We start from the raw sequence: 22,895 nt of genomic DNA on the forward strand, positions 1-22,895 counted from the left end.
GAAAATGTCATACAGCATTATGCCATGAAAATAAAAGGGCTTTTAAGAAAGCTCTTTTTATTTTTAAACAATTTGAAATTTACAGTAAGGTTGCAAGTCAGACAGAACCAGCGCATGGCACCCCAGTGTATCCCTCACCAGACACTTCATCTACCACCTGTGTGCATTTTTCCACGCGTAGCATCTTATCTATCCATCTGTCTGTCTTTCTGTCTAGTCTGTCTACCCATCATCGTCTGTCACCTGGAAACCTGAGAGCAGGTTGCTTACAGTGCACTCCCCGCACCCCTCCTGAAAACAGGGTGCCCACTTCCGAGTTCGAGGCGCGTCGCGCTGATGTAAAGCGCACGGTGGCGTCCCAGTGGCCGCACCTGGCACAGTCGTGTCCTTTGGGGCGTTTCTTCCCCCTGGTCAGACCCAGTCCACCGCCACATACAGCGTTGAATCGGCTTGTTGGAATCGTTTCCCCTCTTCTTAAAGAAAGGAAAAGCAGTGGGTCCCCTCCCCCTCTGCGGTCAGGAAGGAGGACCCGCGCCCTGTGGCCTTCTCCAGCATGGTCACTAAAGGCTTCTAAGCGCACGTAGCTCTGGGCAGCTGCCACTGGCAGCGGTGCCACCGCTGGCCTTGCCCAGTGGACGTGGCAAAATCCAGCTTGGAGCCAGAGAGCTCCCACTGACAGCGGGAGGAGCGGACAAACGAGGCCAGGCGCCCAGCTGCCCAGCTCCTGACCCCAGGCTCAGGGCTGACCACTGTGAAGGGAGCCCGTTTTGGGGCCTCGGGCCCGGCCTGGCCTGCAGAGCTCGTTCCCAAGGCTCCTGGGCGGGCTAGAGACCAAGGCAGAGAGGAAAGACCAAGCACCACCCTCTCGCCTTACGATAGTGTTATCTTGTATCCCAAGCTGTGCGTTCACGCCTCAGCTCGGGAGGTTGAGAACAGCTACCTCCTTGGAGATAAAGCCGAGTTCCTTGTCCGGATTTGCGTGGTGGACCCTGATGCGATGCAAAGTGCACCGATGGGGTCCTTTTCTGTAACAGGACCCTCATGTTGGAGGCTTCCATTTTGCATAAGCGCCACTGTATTTTGCACACGCAGTAGCAGCTGTGGTTGGGTAACTGCTCCTCTCCTTTCTTCCCGCAGTACGTCGTGGAGTGCCACGGCGTCACCCTCCTCCCGCAGTTCCTGGGCATGTACCGGCTAAATGTCGACGGAGTCGAGATCTATGTGATCGTTACAAGAAACGTGTTCAGCCACCGTCTCTCTGTATATAGGAAATACGATTTAAAGGTGAGACTGAGTTTCGTAAGGAACTTAGCCAGTTCCTTTCTGGCTAAGGAACTCAAGCTTGGGAGGTGCTCGGCACTTAGAGCCTGCAGGAGATTCACAGGGTCTCCTCTGGGTCCAGCAAGCCATGCTTGTGGCAGTCACCAGGAAACACGTGTCCATATTGGAGAGAATGTGTCCGACTTAATGCAGTAGATATTTATTAAACCCCAACTGCACCCAGGCCCTATTCTCGGTGCTGGGAACAGTGTGATGAGCCAGATGGCCCAAACCTGCCCTCAAAGACCTGGCATGCAGCCAGGACAGCGAGTAAAGTTAAGAAGCAGATCCTATAGTATTCTAGGAAGGGATGAGTGCTGCAGACAGAAGGAAAGAAGGGGCAGGTTGGGGAAAGGTACAGTTTAAGTAGGGTGTCAGGAGAGGTGTCACTGAGATGACATTTCAGCATACCTGAGGGGGTGCAGGAATGAGCTGAGGGAAGATGAATCCTGGCATGTGCAAAGGCCCTGGGGCAGGCTATTACAGGACCTTGTGAGAGGAGGAGCCCTGCTGATTCTGAGAGCGGGGTGACATGGTCTGTCTTCAAGGACCACTGACTGCCGACTTAGGGGAGACTGTCCAAGTTAGGGTCAGCAAACCATGGCCTGCCTGCTGCAGCTGGCCCCAGCCTGTTCTTTAAAAGAAGCTTGGTTGAAACACAGCCGTGCCTTTCATCTATCGCCTGTGCTGCTTTAACCTCAGAGTTGCGTAGCTAACGAGAGGGACCACTGTGGCCCACAAAGCCTAAAATAGTTGCCATCTGATCCTTTTCAGTAAAAATCTGCCATCTCCTGGGCTAGATCAGTGGTTTTCAAACGTTTCAGTCTCAAAACCCATGCACAAGTTTTAAAGGAGGATCCCAAGAAGCTTCTGCTTATGTAGTTTGTATCTCCCAGTGTTGGCAACATCAGAAATTAATATAGAAACTCTTGAAATATTTATTTTAATTCATTTGAAATAATAATAAAATGATTACACATCCACATAATTAAACAGTTTTATGAAATACAGCTGTTCTTTCCAAAACAAAAAACACAATGAGACAGCTGGCATCAGTTTACATTTTTGCAGATCTCTTTAATGTCCAATTAATAGAAGACAGAACTTCCTGTATGGTTCTGCTGTCAGTTTGTCATGATGTGCTGTGTGTTTGAATCGTATGAAGAACGGCCAGCTTGCACAAATAGGTAGTTGGCAAAGATGGAGAAGTATCAGCATTGTCTTTTCGGATGATCGTGGATATTCTTCGATACTCTACCAAACCTTGACAAGTGGTCATTTCCCAAAGAGCTACTTGCAGTATGGAATCTGAAGTTGCATCAGTGAACTTTTTGTACTCCATGTTAAAACCCACCAGCCTGAATGCACTCAGAATGCCTGATTTTATATCATGACACGTTGGCCAGCTCTCCCAAATGTTGACACATTTCAATATAAAGTATCAAAAAAAATCACATTATAATGATACAGCTTTCCCAATGTGACTGTGTGATTGTGAAAACCTTGTGTCTGATGCTCCTTTTATCTATCTTGTTGACAGATGAGTAGAACATATGGAATAAAAATAAATAATAGGGGGAATGAATGTTAAAATAGATTTAGTTTGAAATGCTAGTGATCAATGAAAGGGGTCAGTAAGGGGTATGGCCTGTAAAATTTTTTTTTTCTGTTTGTTATATTTTTCTGTTGTCTTTTATTTCTTTTTCTGAATTGATGCTAATGTTCTGGGAAATGATCCTGATGATGAAATGCAACTCTGTGATGATATTGTGAATTGCTGAGTGTATGTGTTGGGAATGTTTGTTTCTTGTAATTTTTTTAAATTAATAAAAAATTAAAAAATAAATAAAAAATGAATTTAGGTACACAAAAAAATCACATTATTAGCACCACCAATCTCATCAAGAGAAAACATTCAGCTCAAGATGGCAGATAAGTTTTTTAAAATTCTGATTTTCACTCAAAAGCTCAAATTTTATAATTGACAAGCACTGTCCCTCTCTTCCTTTTTAAGCAAATGTCTGCTAGATGCCCCAATCTAAATAACCATAGTTTGCCTATCCCAACAATAAAAATGTTGCCCCATGAAGTAAGTGGCTAGTTTAGCTCATAACTCATACCAGAGAAAACGGTTGTCCCTGGAAAACTGTTGCTTCTTCATACATGCATCCTTCATACAGAATATTAAAAAGATGCATACTCCTGGGTCAGTACTTAATAAAAGTAGTGATTTTTGCTGCTTCATCAAGGACCTTTTTAAGCGACACACCTAGTGTTTTGTTTTGCTTCATTTTATGGCAAGTAGCGGTAGGACAGTTTGGTACCACTCTTGCTTCAGCTAAGCTGCCAGCAGTTTCACCCACCCTCAGTGCCAACGTCAAGAGAGTGAAAAGGCAAATGCTGTCTTCCTCTCACAAAAACTGTTCTGGCTTTGCAGGCTGCCAGGGGTCTGAGGACCGCGCTGGGAGAAATGCTGGCCTGTGTGTGTGGAGGCGGCCTGGGCTCTCTCCTACCCTCCAGATTCTAGACACATTGGAAGAACTTCCCTAACACAGCCTTGCTATGTCCTGCCTCCCAGCCCTGCCTCGGGCCATTCTGCTCCCAGGACTTGCCCCTTGGACACCCCTACTGCCCCCAGGGGCTCCTTCCCTTGGCAGAAGCTGCTGAAGGCACTCCCCTGGGCGTCAGGGCTCCAGGGCTGGTCTCCTCCCGTGTACAAAGCCAGAGTCACCTCTGTGACCTCACATCCTGTGTGTGAGGTGCTATGATCTTCTGTTTCTTCTTCTGTAAAGCGTGGCTGATCTACGAGACGGTCCATGAATGTTTGTCCTGCCTGCTGCTGGTGCTCAGATGCCTTAGGGGCACACATTTTATCCTGCTTACTTTTTAATTTCCCTGAACACCCAAGACGGTGCTTCATACACGTAGGCATCTAATCACCATAACTTTGTAAGCTATACTTGCATTTTGGATATGACCATTTTAATTTGCCTTGGACTACAGAATTTCATTTCCCTTTTTAGCTGGTAGAATAAATAAGCCTATTTTATGGCTATGGCCCTCTTTCTCCTGCAGGTCCTTTCTGTTTGATGGAAACTAAGCATTTGGCATCATCTCACGGCTCAGCATCTTGGCCTTGACTTCCCAACTTTACTCTTCTACTTTTAATTGTTTATTTGGGAATTAATTTAAACTTGGGTGGATTTTTCCAGGCCAATGATCTGCATTCTTAGAAATGAAGATTCTTTGAGAGTCCGAAACTGGGTGAATTATATTTTAGGAGGGAAAACACACACACACATGCACACAGACACGCTCTCACTTAGTCGAGGACACAGAGTAGAATAGGTGGTTTCCTCCTCTACCCAGCAGCACAGAGAGCCCAAGGGTTTCACATCTCCAGTCTGCTCTGTCATCAGTCTAGAGTCATCAGCACGCAAAGGAAGATATCGGTGGCCCATGTTTAGGAGTCTGTAAAGGAAGAAACACAGGTGTGTGCAGATGTGTGCTGGCCCGGCTGAGTGTAGAGGCCGGGGTCTCTGAAGAAAGAGCCAGCAGAGGTGTGTATGTGTGTGTGTGTGTCTGTGTCTGTGTGTGTGTATGTGTATGTGTCTGTGTCTGTGTGTGTGTGTGTATGTGTGTGTAGACATGAAGGGAGAGGCTTACTTTAAGGAATTGAGTCATGCCACCGTGGGGGCTGGCCAGTCTGGAGTCCGAAGGGCGGCCACAAGGTGACATTGGTGTGGGAATCTGGAGCAGACATTGTGGAAGCCGCAGTCCTGGCTCTCCGGGCCAGCGATCTCTGGAGGCGGCCCTCCTGCTGTCCAGGAGATGCAGAGCCCACTTGCAGACCACCTCCCAAACCACATGCACGCCAGTGGTGGACAGACAACTGGACGCCATAACCCAGCCAGTGGATGCGTCAAAGTGGCCAGCACAGGCCCCGACGTTTTCCTTCCTGACCCCCACCCCACACTGTCCCCCTTTTCTTGGAGGTTCAGCTCTGTGTTTCCACTTACCCACTGCTCCCCAAGAAGCGTGGAGCTTCTTCCCAGGTCCACATTTCTCCACCTGGTCACAACCAGTGAGCTGCGGAGTGGAAGCTGGTGGTGGGGCCGGAAGATGGATTTCTCTCTTAGAGATTGATCCAGAAGCTTCTTTGAGCTTTTCTCGTTTCCCTTAATGGTTGACTGATTCAAGCCCTCCGAGCGGTGGGTGGCCATCTCGGAGGTGGTCGGGCGGCACGTGGCTTCCCAGGCCCCGTAGTGGTTAGGGGTGCCATGCTGGAGGCGTGGAGCCTGGGGACCATTGCCAACCCTTTACCGGTGGCATGGGCGGCCATGGTGTGGGGGTCTGGGGGTCCCCAAGAGACACACGTCAAGCAGGGCTCGCTGTTGTGGCAACATTTTTAGGACCCTATGCACCATTTGTCCCCCAGCTTTTTTTTTCTTTTTTTTTTTTTTTTTTAATTAAAATCTTCCACAAAACAAACCAAAAGGAAGTTTCTCTGCTGGAGTGGAGGTGGGGGTGGGGTAGAACCCCCAGGCTCAGAGCCCAAGGCACTCGAAGCTCCCACAGCACAGCAGGGGTTCAGCTGAGCTCCAGGCTCTGTCCCCCTTTATGCCCCGAGCCAGCACCGGCTGCGCAGTAACGTCCCAGCAACGAGAGGGGCAGAAAAGCCTCCTCAGTAACTAAAGCAGGGGAAGGAAAGTGTGGCCTCTTCCAGGAAAGCCCCTGGGGGTCTGGCGTGTCCATAAATGCAGCAGTGAGCCAAGGAGACACCGATGCCCTGGGTCACTGCAGCCGGCAGGGACCCTGCACCTTGGGAGACAGAAAAGCAGCCATTCTGGGGTTGGTGCGGGAAGGAGAGTGGGCTTTGAGCCGTAGGTTTAGTAAGTTATTGTTCAAGCTGTTGTCAGGTTTTCTGATTTCCGACTATTAGACAAGAGCCAAATAAAAGAGCAGCACAGGGGAAATGAAAGGGGGACAGCAGACAGGAGTCCGTGAAGGGTGCTCACGCCTGGACGGGCAATAAACATGGAAGGAAGCACATGCTTAGAGGAGAACACGCGCATGGGGGGCGCCCACGGAGGAGGGGGGCGCACGCGGAGGGGTGCGCGCTCAGGGGTGGGGGGCGCACACCGGGCTGTGCCAAGGAGTGACCTGTGGTCGGGGAAGAAGCTCGTCGAGCTGAGGCTCTGCGCAGAGTGGGTGCTGCTTTGGGCCTGTGCCCTACGGGAGCACCGTGAACCTTCCCACACCCGAAGCCGCTGCCATGCGCACATTCTCATTGCGTCTTTGTGTTTTCAGGGCTCTACCGTGGCTCGAGAAGCAAGTGGCAAAGAGAAGGTGAGTAGCACAACGTGCCCTCCTGCATCCCGGGGCCTCGCACCCCTGTCCGTTCTCCCTCCTCTCCTCCTCTACCCCAGACCCTTCCGCCCTGGCCTGCCCGGTGGAGATGAGCCCCCCTCGCTCATCTGCAAGGTAACAGAAAGGTTGTTACCTGCACATGTGGTGGAAGCAGCCCCTCGTGTCCAGCCCGGGCCCAGCTCTTGGAAACAGCCACAGCTGTGACTCCCTGGGGCTGGCTCTGACCCAACTGTCCCCCCGCCTCTGGCCCAGCTGTCCCCCCTGCAAAACGAGGCTCCAAACACCTTCCTTCCCAAGTGCAAAACGTCAAGACATTACTACTGGGTATTTTTTCCTTAAAAGAATTGGGGATGGGGAGCCCACATCTTTTTGCCTTTTCCCTGAATTTCTGGACCTGAGGTGGTATTTGAACTGCATTTAATGACTATGCAAGGTTACAGGCTCCTTCAGCTGGAAGGATTGGATCGATCAAGCACTGGCGAGGTCACTTTGCCTGTGCCAGTGGCCTTCGCTCAGTCCTTCGGCCTGGGAAGTCTCTTTTCTCGGTGCATCCGTCTGATAGCTGGGCCAGAGGTTTGTTTCTGTTTGTTCTTAATGAAATGTTTTAATTAAATCCTTTTAGAATAGTGTCCCCAGCTGCCAGGGCTAGGGTGACAAATGCTTCTACAGCAGGAATTTATTGCCTCCCAGATTTTGGGAGCCAGAAGTCCCAGGTCAGGTGTGGGCCCTGCTTTGTCCCAAGTGGGGCATCTTCCCCCCAGCGCCCGCTCACCTCTCCCTTCCCTCCCTTCCAGCACCCACTCACCTCCCCCCACCCCCTCGGTGCCGGCTCACCTCCGCCTCAATCTCGTGGCTCCTGGGACCCCTCCCCCGGCCTCTCCCCACACCTGTGGGGCATTTTCTCCACTTTCCAGGATTCCAGCCCGCCAGGTGAAGGACATCTCCTTGGGACTAGCCTCACCTTAATGGTAACACCTGGTTCTGCCCAGAAGGCATTGGGCTGATGGGGAGCAGGTGAGCCTTACCTGGAGCCACCTGGCTGCAGGTGTCCGCCACACCTACGGAATTGCTGCCAGCTGCAGCCTGGCCCAGTGGATGCATCAAACTAGCCCTGACTGTGGCTCCACCTGATCCTGGATACACTGGCATTGTCCACACTCAGGCCGGGTAGGGGCTTCTTTCAATCCCTCATCGCCCCAAGGAAGTGCTCTGTGCTCCACAATTTTGGGGGGGCTTGGCGAAGCTCTTTTCCAGAAGGGAGCAGCCCCGGAGCCCCCCACACCCTCTGCACACACTAGGGATAGGAATTCCTTCCCCGGGTGGCCTAAGTCTCAGGTGTCACTCACACGGCAGTTTATTAGTAGCCCAAAGGCACCTGGGGTGGCATTTTCTCTACAATGCATTAAAATAAATAAAATGTATTCATGGAGCTGAACCTCTTTTTAAAACATTGGGTTTAAGTTCCAAAACATGTCCTTCCTTTCCTTTCTGTTTGTTGTTATTAGAGAGTTGTTACGTTTGGCAAAAAAAAAAAAAAAAACCACATAGAAAACAGTGTTTGCACCCCCATTTGTTCACAGCTTACATCAGTCCTTCCCTTCTGCTACTGATTTTCATGTTTTCTCTCTATTATCAGTTAATATTTTTGGCCCTACAACCATCAGTGCCGTCAAACTGATCACTTCTGCTCCCAGTTAGAAATATTTTGAGAGAGAGTAAAAATATGTATTTTTTTGCATTCACGCTGTTTTATAAATGAAATTAATCTATTTGAAAGAAGCTGAGTCCCATTTCTGACACTATGTAACCATTCTCTACAAAGTGATTGTCTTTGTGCGAAGAACAGTTTTCGTAGAGCAACTCCAGTGACGTGGCTTAATTAGTCATCTGAATTCTTACTCTTCTCGGTTTCTCTTTCATTTGAATCATTACAACTGTTTTCATTTCCCATACTTTTACCTGGTTGATAGCAAGTTTTAAAACTGTCATTTCAAATATTTCATGATGTGGGTACAGGCAAGACCCGTCCCACAGATTTCACGTTGACATCTAATGAGTGCGTTTGGCATTAGCATAATAACAAAGAGGAAACGGAAGGAAATAAAGAAATCATATTCCGACAATGATGGAATCACTTTCATGGGAACAAGTTTCCAAACATACGAATACAGGTGTCTTGAATTAAAAAAAAAGAAGTATGCTTTTTTTTTTTTAAACCGTTGTCAAATTCTGACAGCTGCTGTGACTTGTTTTACTGTTCAGTACTTTCCTTTGTAATGGAAGGGCATCTCCCATCCGCAGCACCAACAGTTCAGCTTTCTCTCAATGAGACAGAGAAGGACGTAGCTCCCTGTGGTTGATCTTTTCACAGCTGTGCGGTGATTCCGATGTGACATCAAATTAGTCATTATATCCAAGAGGACCGCTTTTTACAAATGACAGTCTCAGCCTGCTGCCAGCAAGCCAGCCCCCAGCAGGCCTTCCAGGCGAGTAAAATGAAACATAACTGGACAGCGCTCGATTTCTGGGAGCTTTGCCCGTGTCCCTGCGACAGTCCTGGGATTTGCACAGCTACGCATTTTGTTCGCCATCCTGCACGGTTCTTCTCAAAACTCACGTCTGATTTTATTCAGCAAAGGAAAGCCTGTGCAGTAGAGTCAGGATCTCAAGAAGGAGCTTCTTTTAAAACATGTAACCACCTCTCTGGACCCTTCCGAAAGAAAACAGCTGCCTGCGGTGGGCATTTTTATAACTACGTACAGCAAGAATTGGCATTGATTAATGGGCTCGTCGGTCCTTAGACACTGGATTAAGTGACGCTCCTGGTCCCTAACAGTCTCACCTGTGATCGGTAGAAGTTTCGGGAGAGTTAATCACTAATACCCTCGCTTCTCAAGATGCCTCCTGAAACCCGTTTTGTGGTCATGAATTGTAAGAAATTATAATTAAGTACCAGCTCTCTCCGATACACCAGGCTGCAGGTGAAGGTGAGGGAGCAAGGAGAGCAGCCCACCTGCAGGGGGCCACAGCGCGGCAGCGTGCCCTTCAGGGAATCTCTTTGGCAATTAGTTTAAAAAGCGCCGCATTTTTCACCCTCAGTGGATGATTAAAGGGAGACGGTCAAGTTTTTAGGCCCTAAGTTGAGTGTATACTTTAACCTCCTTCTATGAAGTTCCTTTTCTCCAAAAATGGGAGTGAGTCATTTCTCCTTGCCAGCAGCAGACTAGAAATACCTGTCCCATCACTCAGCAGGGCCGGGTTTCCTGCCGCCAGCAACAGGACCTGTTCCCAGACCTTACCTTAAAGGCAATTCCCAAGATGTGCCTGGGGGCCCCCCAAATTGTGGGAAAGAGGGCTCTTCAGGGAGGGCACCCGAGAGAGAGCCCAGCCCCTACGCCGGGTTTGGAAACTTGGGGTTTGGAGATAAGTCATTTGACTTTGTCAATGATCTGTAAAATTAATGGGTTTGAGCGTCCCACCGGGTTTTTTAGTGTTTGCAAGAATCGCATGTTTCAGAGGCAGTTTCTGGGCCCCTCTTCCAGAGGTGTGCTTCCACCTCGGCCTGAGAAGTCCTGGGTTCAAGAGCCCTTAAGCTCCTGCCTGTCCTGGGTGCGGGTTGAGACGATGGACACCGTCACGGGGAAGCCATCTGAGCCGATGGCCGTGCAGCTGCCAGGGCTCGGGCTAGAACCCATGGGCGCTGCTCCGGGAAGTTGAGCTTTTAGGACGGAATCCACTGGGAATTTTACTCACTAGGCCGAGCAGCTCATGAGGAAGAGCACATGGGCATCTTGTTAGGACGACAGCGTTCTGGTCCTCAAGCCAGGCTGCCTGTGGTGCTGTGTAAACCCTCACGTGCCTTTTGGCCTTGCTAGAATGAGCTCAGCTCCAGCATGGTGCGCACGCATGCAGCACTGAATTAGATAATGGATTTTTTTTAACGCAAATGACTCATTCAATCGGTTCCAGGAAGAGCTGGGACATAGAAAAGACTTCTAAAATGCAGTTATGTGGTCTGGATTCTGTTTATGGAATTTCAGCCAAGCTGCTGCAGCTGTATAATCAGTAAAATAACAAAATAATGACTTCACAGGGTTGCTGTTAAACCAGAAACTGTAGGGCTTGGCAAACCCCTGGAGTTTTCAGATGTGGCATCTCTTAGGTCACCATCGCCCTCCATGCAGCAGCATCTTCCGACTCATCACAAGCGACCCGTTTTGGGGGGCTCACAGGCCCAGCTCATCACTACCGACCCATTTTGGGGGGCTCACACGCCCAACCCCATTTTGTGGGTCTTGCATACCTGACCCGTTTTGGGGACTTGCACATCTGGCCCACTTTGGGAGGCTTTGCACATCTGACTCACTTTGGAGGGAGGCTTGCACACCCGACCTGTTTTGGGGGGCTTGCACACAGCCGAACTATCAATGACAGCCTGTGAGGAAAGACCAGCCCACCATTTTTGCCACACTGTTAAAATCAGAGCTAGAGGGCAGGTGTGCTCATACAAGTACGGCAGTATTAGCAAAGAAAGACATTTCCCTTCTCAAATATTTGCTTGAGAAATTTAGCAAAAATAAGGAACAGCTTGGTCCTGTCAAGCCTAACAATTCTGAATTGCAAAACGACCCAGGCCTCCTTCTGGTCTATGCTTCCTAATAGCGTCACTGCCTCACGGGTGTGCTGAGGTAGCTTCTCTTTGCACATTTCCACGTGGAAAAACCCACTCAACAATTAGGAAATGCTCAGACCGTGATGCTGCCCCGAGACTTCAGCATTCGCGTCGTTTGCATCGCGGGCCCTGGAAGTGACTGCTGACCTGTCGGGTCCTCGTCCCAGCCGTGAAATGCAGCCTGGACTCTGCTCGTGTGGTCAGGGAAGCCTGCTATGTCTGCTTTTACTGAGAAAACACCTGTCACCTTTGCTACTTCTGTGTGAACTCTACCCCTAGTCACCAATTTGCCTTTTCATGGATCAAATTTGTGGCTTGGAGGTTTTGAGAGGCAGAACAGATTTTATTATAAATCTCCAGCATCTCTTATTACCTCAAAATCAGTACCACATATATGATGTTATCCAATCAAATTATCTTTGTCCCAGCTCTGATCTAAGGATCAGCCAACGCTCTCTCCCTGATGCAAGTATTTCTGGAGTGAATTTTCAGCCCCACAGATGCTGACTTCATGAAGTTTTTTTGGCAAGCTGGGCAAAAGGGGATTTCTTCTTTTTTTTTGCAAGTTTATTTTCATTGAAGTGAACTTGGTAAAACAAGGAAATCGGGAACACGCACATTCCCTGACATTAGACAGTAATTAGCACGTATTTTTGATGTTGTGTGTTCTGCCCTGTGTGAGCACATGGAGCAAAAATTCATTTCTTTCTGAAATGTAAGTCCTTTAATCATGGAGTACTGCAATATGTATTATCCTTTGCATTAAAACCTTCTGGTGCCAAAATTCTATTTGCTTTGAACACTCAAGTGCAACAAGGGGCCATTTCATTTTCCTGGTAAGGTTTCCATGCAGACAAAAAAATAAAAATAAAAATTTGGCTCTGTTTGACATAGGTTTTGCAGGCCTTCTATATGCATGTATTTTTTGTTTTCCTGTTGATCACCATTTAGAATATAGTGGGCTCTTTTTGCATAATTTAGTAGAAGAGTAAGGTGATAATAAAATCCGTTATTATTTTGGTTTGTAGTCTGTGCAATTGAACTTATGTTTTGGACTGTAAAACAGATTTTAAATATTTGTGTTTTTTTAATAAACTTTTGAAGAGTCATCTAAAAGATAATTCAATTTTTAAATCTCACTAAAATAGAATTTCCATATAACATCCGATTTCACTAAACCGTAAAATATGTTAAAAAAAACAATGTTACTGAATGTCTCACAAATGACAGCACTTAAACATTAAATCATAGAACCTAATGAAATAAATAATAAAACAGAAAGAGTACAAATGGGCTAACTTCCATTTTTCCATTTAAAACAAGCAAACAAAAAATGTAAATCCTCCTTTTGGCAAAACATTTGTTTTCCAGTTTCGTTGTCCTAATTTTTACGCACAAAGTGCTAAGTGTTCTCCTATTAGAAGGGAAAGCTTCTGCGCCCTTTTTTTTTTTTATCTTTTTTAGCAGAGTCCTGTGTCTGCCCTCACGGAGTGCAGGGGTTTCTCTCTGGCAATTGCCTTTTCTCTGCGGATCTTCGCTGAACTGTCCACAGGGACATATTCTCATTTCCCAAAAGGATTGCTCCAAACTTCTTAGTTACTGGCTCTGAATATTTTTTTCCTTTTGTTGTCTCAAACCCCTGACCTCCTTAGAGATCATTTCTGTCTCCTAGTGCACCCTGGGGCATGATAAGTCATTATGTATATTCAGAAGCTTTTTTCACGTTTAAAAAATTATCCGTGTGGTGACTTTCTTCAGCCCCTGGGGTAGTGGAGGGTGCAAGGAGAATGTCCCGGCCACTTGCACTTGTGTCTTCGCTGTGCGCAAACTCTGCCCATCCCCAACATCGCTGCCTACCCACGTGTTTCTTCCAGTAAAGAGTGTGCACCCGCCGAGAACGGCTGTGGAATGCTGCACTTGCAGAGAAACCAAACGCTTCTCACCCAGTAGCATCCTTACAGAAAGGGGAAGACATGTTTGTGCTGAAGCGATGTTTCTTTTTCCAGTTCAGAGAGAGTTAAATGTTCCCAAAGGATTCCCGACCCTCCTGTTTGGGTCATGTTTCCTGGCTACTGCGATTTCTGTTAGTGAGCTTCTGCTTATGGGCAGCCAAAGCGCGTTCACTCAGGAACCCGCCCTTAGAGCACTCCCTCTGAGAAAGCAGCCCGTGGGAAACGAGGTGATACCGAAGCTAGCGAACTTCTGTCTTTGGCCATATATATAAAGTTGTTAAATTGTATTCCATATCAATAAATGTCATAAACTTTAGATGCTTCCTGACTCCCAACAATTTAACATACCGAGTTTATCATCATACAGCCACATTTTATTCTCAGTTGGGTTTCAGTTAAAAAGGAGTTTTCAGTAAGGTTAGAGAGAGCGTAGGCAGGTAACCCCAGAGGGTTGTCCAGCCAGGAGAATTCAAGTTTCAGGTTTGGGGGATAGATGTTTGAACCCCCAAAGCAGGGAGAGCGGGTCCCCGGGGCTTCACCAAATCCTGCATTGTGCCTCTCACCAGGCTAACGCACAGGATGCAACTGCGAGCCGAGCCCACACGCGGCCCAGAGCAAAAGGCCAGGCAGACCTCCGAGGAGGGTCACCTGGCGACTCTGCCACTGATAAACCACGAAGACAAAGGACATTTTACACACAGTTTCAGCTACTGATAACCCAAGTTTAAAGAGCCTGGTTTTTTGCACACAAGGAGGAAAGCAGAAGGGAAACAACTAACACCCAGGAAGGTGTTCTGTGCACGCCCCTCTGAGGTGTTCTGTGCGCGCCCCGAGGTGTTCTGTGCACCCCCCGGAGGTGTTCTGTGCACGCCCCGAGGTGTTCTGTGCATGCCCCGGGGTGTTCTGTGCTCCCCCCGGGGTGTTCTGTGCACGCCCCGAGGTGTTCTGTGCGCGCCCGGAGGTGTTCTGTGCACGCCCCGAGGTGTTCTGTGCGCGCCCCGAGGTGTTCTGTGCACGCCCCGAGGTGTTCTGTGCACACCCCGAGGTGTTCTGTGCGCGCCCCGAGGTGTTCTGTGCGCGCCCCGAGGTGTTCTGTGCACCCCCCGGAGGTGTTTTGTGCACGCCCCGAGGTGTTTTGTGCACGCCCCGAGGTGTTCTGTGCGCGCCCCGAGGTGTTCTGTGCACCCCCCGGAGGTGTTTTGTGCACGCCCCGAGGTGTTCTGTGCACGCCCCGAGGTGTTCTGTGCTCCCCCCGGGGTGTTCTGTGCACATCCTGAGGTGTTTGGTGCTGTCTCATTCACACACTAACCCTGTTAGGTGAGTGCTATTAATCCTCCACTAAACAGATAAGGAAACTAAGGTTTGGACAGTTTAGCCACTGGTCTGGAACATTGGCACTACTATAAAAGTGTTAAATATGCCAACATATTACAGAAGAAGAAACAAAAAATGAACTTGCTCTGGATTCTGGTAATGAGGTCTCCTCCGGACATAGCTTCGCTTGAGGACACACGGGGCAGATACCAGCAGTCATGTTGGCACCCAGCTCTCTGGGTGACCGGCACTGCCCTCCCACCCCTTCCTTTAACATGTGTGAACTCTGGGGTCCTCTCAAGGAAACCAGGTCCCAGAGAGGTTATGTGGCTTGACCAGAGCCACACAGCTAGGAATTGGAGGAGCTGACCTAGCACCCAGGCAAGGCTGGATCCTGTCTGGGCTCAGAATTCCAGGGGTTGGAACCTGGGCCAGGCACGGCTAACCACGAGGCTGGTGGACACTCACCCTGCTCGTTTCCAGATTGGTCTGAGTTAGCAGGGGGGTAGGATAGCTAGCAGGGGACAGCATCCCTCTGCCATGCCTTCAGCTGTCTGTTCAGCTACATGTCCTATCAGCAGAGGGGAATGACGTTTTGAGCCCCCCACCCCCACCACCCCAGCACAGTTACCTCTAGCGGGTTTGGCTGCCTGCCCTGGAGGAACTGCAGCTGGCCAGGGCCACCAAGCGGCCACTGTGGACCCCCAGGCGGGAGCCAGGCCCTGCCCAGGGCTGGGTGGGCTGCAGCGGGTGGAGGTGTCGGGAGGAAGGGCGGTCCCTTCCCCAGCAGGTACAGTGTGTGCTACTGCAGCTCCCACACAGGGGTCCCAGTCCCCACGAAGCTGGTGGGGGAATTAATTTGCAGCAGAGACGTGTCCCTCACACTGCAGGCAGCGTGGCTGCTGTGCAGGAGTGCTCGGCTGTCCAGTCCAGGGACAGCCAGGCTCTGGTTTGGAAAGCCCTCCTTAGTACAGACAGTCCTGCTTTAAAGTGAAGTGATCTCTGGGCACACGTCCCCTTTGTGAGCAGTGTTACTGAGTTTATCCAGCTCACTACTTCACAGGGTAATTGCTGCTCTCACTTTCAAAAATGTGTCCTTTGAAAGTCGCTGCCACCCACTATCAGGAACATCCTGAGAGAAGAAGAAAAGCTCAGCCGTCAGGTTCTCTTGAGGGGCATCGTTGTCGGGTGGCTTCATTTTTGTTCTTAGTAGAAAAGAAGTTACTTTAATCAAAGTTATTTTTTTTTTTAAGAAAGTATTTTGGATTCAGTCTCTTAACCTGTAATGCTTATTTTAAATCCAATATTAAATATAACTATAATGTATTGAACGCCCACAGTGATTGTGGCCATGATGGTGATGGTGATGGTGATGGTGATGGTGATGGTGATGGTGATGGTGATGGTGGTGATGGTGGTGGTGGTGGTGGTGATGATGGTGGTGGTGATGGTGATGGTGATGGTGGTGGTGGTGGTGATGGTGATGGTGATGGTGATGGTGATGGTGGTGATGGTGATGATGGTGGTGGTGATGGTGATGGTGATGGTGATGGTGGTGATGGTGATGATGGTGGTGGTGATGGTGGTGGTGATGATGATGGTGATGGTGATGGTGATAGTGGTGATGGTGATGATGGTGGTGGTGAGATGGTGATGATGATGATGATGGTGGTGATGATGATGATGGTGGTGGTGATGAATTGTTCATGGTAGTAATTATGGTGGTGGTAATAACGGCAGTGATGATGATGATGGTCATCATGGTGATGACGGTGATGATGGAGGTGGTGATGGGAATAATGGTGATATAATGATGGTGATGGTGATGATGATGGTGATGATGGTGATGGTGATGGTGGTGATGGTGATGGTGATGATGGTGATGAATTGTTCATGGTAGTAATTATGGTGGTGGTAATAACAGCAGTGATGATGATGATGGTCATCATGGTGATGACGGTGATGATGGAGGTGGTGATGGGAATAATGGTGATATAATGATGGTGATGGTGATGATGATGGTGATGGTGATGGTGATGATGGTGATGGTGATGGTGATGGTGTTGGTAGTGGTGGTGATGGTGATAATGGTGATGATAATGATTGTCATGATGGTGGTGATAAATGATGTGGTGATGACGGTGATGATGAGAACCACTCACTGTTCTAGATGCATCTCCCGTGTTTTCTGTTTGAATGCTCAGAACACCTCCATGACAGCCGTTGGATTAGGAAGTCAGGCTGCCTGCATTCCTATCTCAGCGCACCACTTACCAGGCTGTGCAGCCTTGAATTACGTAACTATCTAAGTTCAGTCTCCTTGTCTGTAAAATGAGCATGAGAATGGCAGTTTAGCCTGTTGGGAAGAGTCAGTGATGCGGTGCCCTGAGGGTGGAAAACTGCCAGCTGCCAGCCCCCCTCGACATGAGGACACTGAGTCTGGAGAGGTCCAGGGACGGGCCCTTGGTCCCGGGCTGGGAAGGGGGCAAACCAGGATTGGAAACTCAGGATTCATGACTCCAAAACCCTGCAGCCCCTCCGTGCCCCCCACACTGCAGACTCCCGGGCTGGGCGTTTCGGCCAGGGAAGACTCCTCTCTGGCTGCTGACCTGGGCACACCTCAGCCTCTCGATCCTGCCCCCTGAGCCCTTAAGGGTTTTTAACCAACGTGGTTGCCTCTTTTACACCCGCTGCTGTCTGGATGCCTGTGAAGTAGGCTTAGTAACACAGTCCCGAGGGCCCAGAGTTTTATGAGGCAGGATATGTGTTCCCTGTCTCCAGAGGTCGTCCTGCTGGGTGACCCTGAGGGGCCCTTGTGCCTTGTGAACGCAGTTTGGCTTATGGTGCGGATTTAACGAGGCCTCGGTGTCCTGCCATCAGCTTCCTCTTGCTTGCACAAAAACAAACAGCACTTCCCTTTGTTTCTTACCGGTATGCAGCGAGCTGTGGGACTGCAACAGCTAGCTTAACCCCTAACCCCCCATGCACTCAACGCTTCCCTTCCCAAAACAGGCGGAAATGGCCTGGTCGCTACTTGGAAAACTGCAGGCCTTCTCCAGTTTGCCTGATTTTGTGGATGGCCCTGGCTTGTACCTGGTCCCAGCTGAGTGTTTGGGGCACTGCTTCTGTTTTGCTGCCCTGTGAATAAGTTTTGTTAAACTACAGAAGGCTGCATTTCATGCACTGAGATCCTTCATTGGTTTACTCTTCGGTGGAGGAGAGCACCAAGCCCTCGTGGGCCCATGTGGGTGGCACAGGCATTTAGAACGTGTTCTCTTCCTCACAGGCAGCATTTGGGTTTGGTTTTCTCCCATATTTATTTTATATTTTAATTATTACTGACAGATTTAGGAGGCGAGTCTGCCTGGCCCATCCTTAATTTGGGAAAGAATGGCTTTCCATTTTATTTCCTCAGCGTTCTGACTCACCATAAATAAACCTTTGAAAGTCTATCTTTCAGTCTCTCCCAGAGTCTTACTGTTTATCTGTACATCTCCCCTTCTCTGACAACCTTATTTCCCATCTCCCTGCTTTCGTGTCTTTCTCCCATTCTAGGATCTCAGCAGCTCTGTGACAGGAGTGCTGGCGCACGAAATGCGTTGCATCCCCTACTCGGAGCATTGTCTAACCAGGTCTCTTGCTCCCCTGTACATGAGAGTCATTCAGTAACTGCTTATTGAATTGAACCTTTAGGTTTCTGAGCTTTGTTCTCCCTTCTTTTTAGGATCACTATTTTGACAGCAGTTCCATCAAATTCAGATTTGCAAAACTGTTCAAATTATCTCAAAATTAGACAAAATTGGTATCCAAAGCTGCTAATTTAGCGTTGCACAACACCTGTGCATGTGTGTGTGCTACAGATAGCTGTATGTTTCCATGCTGTGTACTCTATATAATTGGGAAAAAATCAAGCAGTCCAGTCTTGTAAAGGGTGATTCAATAGGTATACAGAACGTTTTCTTCTCTCATTCTTTATAAGGGATGGCATTGGGTTCAGTTGGTTCACAACCATGGAAAAGAAGATATCAGAGGTTGTATGTGAAGTACACCAAGAAAGGCAGTATATTATGTTGGATTCCTGTCAGCTGGAAGAAACAAACAATGGCTGGCTGAAAGGCAGGGAGAGGATTAGATTGGTTTTGAACTCTCACTGAAGGCGGGTTGCACTAAGTTAAATAGAGAAATCCATACTATTTTTAAATGGCATGCCGATATCCTAAGCTGTGCCACAGTACAAGCTAAAGTTTGTTCTGCTCGTGACCCCTTTACTTTGCCTCATCAGCAGAAGTGCAGTTTCCGTACCAGCTAAATCTCTGATTTATTTGTCCAGGGTAGAATTTTAATATGCCATGTATTCAAAGAAGACATTATCTTTGACTTCACCACATGACCACAGAATTTCCTTCTCGGTGGGTTGGGTGGACAGAAAGGCTCAGAGGGCAGATGGCGAAACCCTAGAGGGCTGCGTGCCCCCTTGATTAGAAACTAGATAAAATGGCAACGAGTGGGGCTTTTCTGGGACGAGTTACCTGCAATTTGTAACACAAATCCAGCAAAGGCTGCCCAAAAAGGGGGTGAGGGGCAGAGCTGCGTTGAAACCAGTAAGAAAATTGAGGGTTCCCATCAAATTATTCCACGAATATAAATTCTATATTTAGACGATAACTTGTAAGAAAGTGACTCTAAGAAAAACGCGAAATGCATGACCCCCCCCCCCCTCCCGTGGAGCGTGTGTCGCTCTCGGTTCCTGGTGGGAATGCGCCAGCGGCCGTGGCTCCCGGGCGCCCCCTTGCGGGTTCCCCGCGCCTCGCGCCCCGCCGCGGCCCCTGCCGTGGGTAGAGCCCACTCTGCGGGGCTGGGAGGCTGCCCTGCTTTCTAGGCTCCGTTCAAGCTCCGTTCTCGTTCTTTTCCTCATTTGTTTCAGGCCAAAGAACTGCCAACATTAAAGGACAATGACTTCATTAATGAGGGCCAAAAGATTTATATTGATGACAACAACAAAAAGGTGTTCCTGGAGAAACTTAGAAAGGATGTTGAGGTAAGAAAAATCAATGTAATGAGCAGCTCTGGATATACTTGTTGACTGCTGGTTTTCAGGAGCTTTTTGAAACCATCTGTTTTACGCTGTGACCACGGCACAGGTGTATATATATGTGTGTTCTGGGTTATCAGAAGCCAATCAGAAGCTAATCAATTCCAGCTCATATCATGTGAGCTGGTTTTAAAAAGAAACGTACTGGTTCCGCAGCTCCCCTCCAGTGACAGGTGAAAGCAGCTCCTGCTTCTCCAGCTTTGTATCCCAGCCTCGGCACGCCTCGCTGGGATGGCCGGGGAGACCGACTGCCCACGGGCGCCAGGGGCGGGGGTTGGGCTGGTCTCCTGCTGTCAGCACAGAGCAGTTCAACCCAAATGTAGTGACTCTGGGTTTGGGGTGTTTTCTGCCTAAACTGGGTGTCGGTGAGCCCGGCCTCCGCCACTGGCCACGTGGGGTGTTTCCACTGACCCCGATGAATGGCTTCAAACGTCCAGCGGGCCGGACTCCCCCTGCCATGGGGCCAGTCCACAAATCCACCACGGTGCGTTCTTGTTGAAATGAGCTTTTCGTCTGTAATGGAGTTTTCTTTCTAGGCGTTTTTTTAAGAATTTTTGAAATGCCTTTCTATCCTTTTGCTTATTGTAAAGGCAATGCAGCTTTCCCATTGGACTTTGTTTAATTATGTTAGGAATAAATTCAGGGGGGGAGATTATGTTCATGGAAGTTTTTGAGTTATACATCAACGGAACATATGCTGGGATGAAAACCTAATACTGACGCATACACAGATATCTACTTTTATCACATAACCTTTTTTCCTATGGTCTTTAATTAATGAACATTTATTTTCTCTCAGTTAGTGCTGGTTATTATTCAGATGCATCTCAGCAAAGCATCAGCCCCCCCCCACACACATATACTTGGGGGCCAATTTTATCAAATTTATAACCAAGGGTCACAGGTACACACACTCTATTTTGAGTTTTTATGGAGTAATCAGAAAATCTTTTATCCTGAGAACAATTATTATTTTAGAAATTATGGTAAATAGCTCTTAGGATTATCTGTGAGCCACCCAAACAATATTATTTTCACCTTTTTTTCTGCCGGCTCTCTGTGGCACTGTGGTATTTAGACTCCAGAAAGAATGCAACTCAGGCAGCCCCATTTACACTTGAATTATCTCAGGCTCCTCCTGTTCCTTATGTGGCTCTAGTAGTGCCGTGGACGAGAGAATTCGGACAGTTTAATCCCACTCATGGTCTCGCGCTTGGCTGTTTTGTTCAGATGGCGACAGGACAAAGCGTTCTTTCATTAAAAGATAGTCCCAGTGGCTGATAACAGTGTCTTAGTTCTGAAATTCATGCAGAAACATCATTAAATTTTAAGCAGGTAATTATGGTGAAGTGGCTTGACACCTGATCTTAATAATGAGGCTAGAATTTAATCTCCTTTTGTTTTTTCACTAGTTTCATGCTTTCTCATTTGGCTGGCTGGCTGAACTGTGGGAGCTGGAGTACAGGTTTTTTTGTTGTTTACAGTTGAAGGTCAGAGTTTATTACGTCTCAGTGAAGGATGCATGTTTGCAGGGGGAAGACTGTCACCCGGGGTGCAGCTGCCATTCTCACCACTGCCACCCCTTCTCTGAGCCTGCCGGGCAGGGGCCCTTACCCCACGTCACTCGGGATGTGACTAAACCTCATGAGCCCAAGAGCGAGAATCAGTTTTGCCTTCCGGTCCAGTGTGCATTTGTCCTGGGTCCGCAGGAGACCCACACGCCCCCCGGGACAAACTGGGCTGCTGTCTCCCAGCAACGCCTGTCACAGGGCACCTCTGATATCTCAGGTCATAGCACCCCAGCCTTGGAGATGAGTGAGGTGGGGGGAGGGGCAACAGGATGGGGTGGAGTAGGGGGCAGCATGGGGGGGCTGAGGGATGAAAAGGTGGGGGCATGAAGATGGGGTGGTCGGAATATGGGATGGTAGAGGGTATGGGGATGGAATGGTGGGGGGCATGGGGCTGGTGGGGGGTGGAATGGTGGGGCATGGGTGGTAGGGGGTGGGGTTCTAGGGGCACGGAGATGTTGGGGAATGGGGTTGGGGGATGGGGTGGGGTGCACAGGAATGGGGGGGATGGAATGGGGTGCCGTTCCTGACAAATGGTCCGAAGGAGGAGGACGCAAGCGTCCGGGCAGGGGTAGAGGCAGCGTAGGGCGGGCGTACTGCAAGCTTCCCCCGCGCTGCCGGGTCGGGGGCTGGGAATGCGGGAGAACGGGGGTGTCTGTGAGGTTGGCGGTAGGTTCCCTCCAGCCTCTCACGGAGGACGGTGTGTTACCATCTGCGCCTTCGTTGCAGACTTTTCTAGAAGGGCATGTGCCGGGGCTCGTGGGGGTCGCGGGATACTCACGCGTAGATTTGGCAGAACGCGAATTAGTCATTACGACTCAGATGAGACGGCGATGCTGGGGGGAAAGAGGCAGAGGGAAGGTCTCGCAGGGGATTATTAAGAAAAGCAAAAGGACCCAGAGGCCACAGATTTAAGCGCCCTGAAGCTCGGGAATCTCACATACTTTAAAAATCAGTCCGTTTGAGTTGGAGGGTTAAAAGGACGACCAGGGGAGAGGAGGGGATCGGGGTCCCAGCAGCCCCCCACCGTCGGCCCCCACCCCTGAGTGTGGCCCCCTCAGACTTTGTGAGATTCATCAGGAATTTTACCTAAAGAGAAAGTGAGGTTCAGGCCACACTTCGTTCCACTCGCCTTCAGGAGGGGTGTGGCATGGCGTGTGAGCTGCCGCCCCACCCACGTGCCTGTCCTCTCCTCGCCGCCTTCTTAACCGAGCCGGCCCCACGTCCGCCTGCACCTTCCCAGGAGACATGTCCTCACTGCCCACTGTGACAGCCGCTCCCCCCATTCAGGGCGTCACCCCTTCAGTCCTTACTGCACCCCTGTATGCAACGGCGTTGTCCCATTTTACAGTTAGAATAACTGAGGCTCAGCGGGGAAGCAGGTGGTTGAACCACAGAGCTAGTGGGTTTCGGAAGGTATGGTCTCCCTCTGCCTCCAAAGCCTGTACCCTTTTACTTCTTTTTAAATGTATTTACAAACACCCCATATCCACCAACACACAGTCTCCTGTCCCACATCCCCGGTAACCTCTCATCTCCTTTCTGAAGTCTGCAGATCTGCTATTTCTGGTCACCCCTTATAAGCAGCGTCCTACAACTTTTACCCA

General features: G+C 49.2%; 1 protein-coding gene across 1 annotated transcript in view; it reads left to right on the forward strand.

Moving 5' to 3' along the window:
• PIP4K2A (phosphatidylinositol-5-phosphate 4-kinase type 2 alpha) overlaps positions 1-22,895 on the forward strand; it is a 141,122-nt gene that overhangs the window by 107,500 nt on the left and 10,727 nt on the right. The window contains exons 5-7 of the mRNA XM_077154103.1: positions 1,138-1,284; positions 6,631-6,669; positions 19,553-19,666. Of these exons, the coding sequence (XP_077010218.1) occupies positions 1,138-1,284; positions 6,631-6,669; positions 19,553-19,666 (300 nt within the window). The remainder of the gene's footprint in view (positions 1-1,137; positions 1,285-6,630; positions 6,670-19,552; positions 19,667-22,895) is intronic.

This window comes from Tamandua tetradactyla, chromosome 1 (assembly GCF_023851605.1).
Source record: "Tamandua tetradactyla isolate mTamTet1 chromosome 1, mTamTet1.pri, whole genome shotgun sequence".
Classification (NCBI taxonomy): domain Eukaryota; kingdom Metazoa; phylum Chordata; class Mammalia; order Pilosa; family Myrmecophagidae; genus Tamandua; species Tamandua tetradactyla.